Source organism: Dipodomys ordii, unplaced genomic scaffold (assembly GCF_000151885.1).
Source record: "Dipodomys ordii isolate 6190 unplaced genomic scaffold, Dord_2.0 Scaffold87, whole genome shotgun sequence".
Lineage (NCBI taxonomy): Eukaryota > Metazoa > Chordata > Mammalia > Rodentia > Heteromyidae > Dipodomys > Dipodomys ordii.
The window spans coordinates 1,107,078-1,111,077 of record NW_012267303.1 but is presented as its reverse complement, the minus strand read 5'-3'; the positions used below and the strand labels follow the sequence as shown (position 1 = coordinate 1,111,077).

Here is a 4,000-nt window from a genome sequence, read left to right as displayed (position 1 = left end):
GGGGGGGGCAGGGGGTTCTCACTGAGGGGTGGGCAGGGGGGCGGGGGTTCTCACCACAGGGTCAGTGGGGAGGTGGGGGGGTTCTCACCACTGTAGACCCTTTCCTGGGTCAAGCAGTCATGTGCCAGCCCAGGTCCGCAGAAGGAAAGGGCAGCGACTGCACTCCCCCTCCCCCCCCCCGGGCATTTTAGTGGCTCTGGCTTTGGCTATTTCCCTCAAGCCACCCTGGTTTTCCTGGTGAGGACTGAAGTCTGAGGACCTGTCAGGACTCCGGGACACTCAGACCGTGAGGCCCTTGGACTGATGCCCCTGCTGGGGTCTAGCCGGTCCCTCACCACATCCCCCTGCGTGGACTAAGGGCACAAAGGTGGGAGGAAGGGTACAGCTTCCCGAGGGGAAACAGGCTGAGAGGACAAGGAGCCGACCCGTCTGCGCAGCCTAGGACGCGACCCTGGCATTCCGGATCTGACCAGGGCCATCCTCCAAGGTCTGGGCAGCCGTCCCTCTGCCACAGGCCCAGCCTCGCTTCTTATTTTATTATTTATCTGACGGTCATGGGTCTTGAACTCTGGGCCTGGGCGCTGTCCCTCAACTCTTTAGCTCAAGGCTAGCGCTCTACCACTTGAGCCACAGGACCATTTCTGTTGTTTTTTTCCCTGCTTATATGGTACTGAGGAATTGAACCCAGGGCCTCATGCATGCCAGGCAAGCGCTCTACCATTGCGCCACCTTCCCAGCCTCCCAGCCACACTTCTCACCTACGAACTGAGACCCCTTCTGCAGTGAGACTCCCCGAGGCTCCAACCTCACCCCACTCAAGCTGGGCCCCAGGGGCCTCCAAATGCTCCACACCCACACCAAGTTTGGCCTGCTCCTCGCACACGCCTCCCCAGCTTCTTGCTGCTCAATGAATGCTCCATCGTGGGCCCTTCCTTCCCCCAGGCTCCCCAGCCCACCTCCAGCCCTCCCAGATCTGAGTCTCGCTTTCCCACAGGCTCATCGGCCCCCCAGACTGAAATGCTGGGAGGGGGAGGTTGTGTGTTCAGAGATGGCTCCACTCCACACCTTCCCACCGCAGAATCAAACTACACCCGACCAGAACGTGAGAGGCACGTGCCCACGCAGCTGCCTCAGCACCACCACCATCTCCTCCCCAACAGGCCAGGCAAGCCCACAGCAGTCCTGACAGCCCTCCTCCCTTCCCTCGGTCCAGCCATCTGCTAATAAGTAGCTCTGCCTGCCTTCCACCCAGGCCCACAGCCCGTGCCCCACCCACTCCTCCCCAGGCCACACCCACTCCTGCCAGCCCTCTACCACAGGCCACGCCCTCCCCAACACAGCCAGAGCACCAAGACCACCAGCTGAGGTGTGGACAGAGGAGTGAACAAGCAGCCCAGAGGGTTGGAGGTTAAGAGCAGGGCCGTGAAGGGCACAGGTGACAGGTAGAACTGGCCACAGAGGCCGAGGCGTGAGGAGGTGTCCGCAGGGAGTGACACTTCGTCACCATTTCCTTGAAGGACTCTTCCTTCCGCTCACCCTTCCCTGGGTGTGACAAAGGCTCAGCCCGGGCACCCCGGGGCCTGGTGTGGGCATGCCCAGCTTCATCTTCCTGACTGCGTGGCGGAGCCAGACAGCCCAGACTCTGGTGCGGGGGAGAGTCTGGCTCCAGGGAGGACCCTCCCCTCCCCACCTTCACTGCTCACACCCTATGCGGCTTCCGGGACTCTCGCCCGCCCCACAGCACCAGGACCCCAAGTCCTGCCCCGTGTGCCACATGGGCTGGGCCCATGGCACGCACCAGGTCACTGTGGCAGAGGGAGGTGGGGAGCGAACCAGCTCCGCTCCCGTGCCTCAGTGGCGGGGTGTTGCAGACAGCCCCCCACGCCACCCCCCTGCCAGGGTGCTCTCCCTCCCGACGCACTCGGGAAGCGTTCCACACGCAGCCTGACTGCACGCCCTGCGCCACAACCAGGTTTGCCACCTGAAACCTGGCTCTCAGGCTTCCCAGCCGCCCTCATGGGGCAGGAAGCCGGGCCCCAGGGCAAACGATGGGCTTGATTTAAGAAACATGTGTGGATCTCAGATGAGCTCACTTCTCCAGAATTGAAATGCTTTGACAAGAAGCAGAGGAGAAAACGCTGGTGTGAGACTGGGCCGGGGGCAGACACCAGCCCTGTGCCCACGGGCCCGGTGCTCCTTACCCACAGCCAGGCCCACCAGGCGGTAGGGGAAGCAGCAGGAGGCCAGGAAGGCGGCCCACAGCGCGATATACAGCTTCTGAGTGATCTCCGGCTGGACCCACATGAACAGGCTGCAAGGAGTCAGGGTCAGGCGGGGCGGGGCAAGCACACCTCCCCCCCCCCCCCCCCCCCCCCCCCCCCCCCCATCCCCGCCACAAGGTTGGAGACTTACTTCTTGATCTTTTCCAGGATGTCAGCCATCTTGCCAAAGAGATTCTGTGTGAAGAAGGAACGGTGCTGACACAGGCCCCGGCGGAGGAGCAGGCCTTGGGGCTGGGGTGCCTCCCCGTCCCCCCGGGCACTGGACGAGCCCCGTGGCAGCACCTGGGCCTTCTGGGCGACATCCAGCACTAGCTGGAACTTTTCAGACACAGTCAGGTCTTCCTTTGGAGCTTCCTTCAAAGGAAGAGAGAATTTCCCACTGCAATTTAACAATCCAGGAAAATTACCAGCAGACAGCACGAAGGCTCCAAGCCCCAGGGTCCTGGGGGCCCCTCGCTCCCCCTGGCACTGGAGGGGATGCTGTCCAGGAACACCATCAGCTGACAGGAAAGCTCCCCTCTGCTGGACCACCAGCCTCACCCAGCAGCTGAGGGTGTGGAAGGCCCCGATTTCCCCGCGCCGACAGGCAGGAAGCTGAGGCCCGCTGGTCAGCGATACCCTCCGGAGGGCCTCCTAGCCCACCTCCTCCGAGACTCTTAACCCTGAGTGCACACAGGAGGCCTCAGCGGCACCACGGCCTCCTGCCAGGGCAAGCCGCTGTAAATACTTTCATCTTTTCAGGCCAAGTCCATAGTGCGTGATGAGCGAACACAGCTGAGTGTCAGTAAAACTTTATTTACAAATTAGACAATGGGCTGCAGGCGGGCTCTACAGTCCTAGAAATAAACATGGGCGGCTGTGTGCGGCTTGTCGGACTTTCTGCTCACCTCCCCCTCGGGGGAACCGGGAGAGACATCCTGCCCTGCCCCCACCACAGCCACCCCAGCGGGGCAGCTCAGCCAGGACAGGAGGGCAGGGTCATCTGCTCCTCGAGCTGCCAAGTTTGATGCTTTGAGAGAGCAGACAGCCCCACAGGGCTCCTGGCTGGCTGGTTTCCTTTGTCCCACGTACCCCCACCAGCACCGGGCGCCCCCTGCAATGCCTGACCAGTACACAGACAGAAGGACCTTGCGTCCTGGGAACTCACCACGGCTTCAGACACTTCAGGCACGATGCTCCACTGTATCCTCCAGCCCCTGGAAACACAAGCCACGAACTTCAGGGCAGTGTCACCTGCAAGCATGGAGCTGGGGGCAGCATGGAACCACCAGCCCTGAGCTCCTGGCGGGGGCTTCGCGCAGCTCCCCACCGGTGGCTGTCCCCACACCGGCTCTCCTCCGAGAGGTGCCGTGGATGGGCCAGGGCATGGCCACAGCAGGCGGCGGCAGCACCGCCAGAGCCGATTCTGCCTGGGGATTCCAGCTGCTTTGAACGCATTGCCATGCTTTCTACCAAAAGATCTTCCAGCGAAGCAGGCGTAGGAAAGGACAGAGAAGACAGGCGCATAGAAAGCGACGCTCCGGAGGGCTGAGTGGAAGTCTGCAAGCAGCTGAGGGGCGCTGCCCAGAGGGCCCAGCGGAGTTCGTGACAGGTGACACACCCAGCCTGCAGGTGAGCCATGCGCTGCCCACGCTGCCCGCACTGACAGGTGACACACCCAGCCTGCAGGTGAGCCGTGCACTGCCCACGCTGCCCGCACTGACAGGTGACACACCCAG

The 4,000-nt window shown here is 62.6% G+C and overlaps 1 protein-coding gene across 1 annotated transcript in view; it reads right to left on the bottom strand.

Moving 5' to 3' along the window:
- The window catches only part of Gramd4 (GRAM domain containing 4), a 64,731-nt gene that overhangs the window by 7,265 nt on the left and 53,466 nt on the right, over positions 1 to 4,000 (bottom strand). The window contains exons 11-14 of the mRNA XM_013025721.1: positions 3,430 to 3,478; positions 2,565 to 2,636; positions 2,413 to 2,456; positions 2,202 to 2,311 (exon numbers count right to left, since the gene is read on the bottom strand). Of these exons, the coding sequence (XP_012881175.1) occupies positions 2,202 to 2,311; positions 2,413 to 2,456; positions 2,565 to 2,636; positions 3,430 to 3,478 (275 nt within the window). The remainder of the gene's footprint in view (positions 1 to 2,201; positions 2,312 to 2,412; positions 2,457 to 2,564; positions 2,637 to 3,429; positions 3,479 to 4,000) is intronic.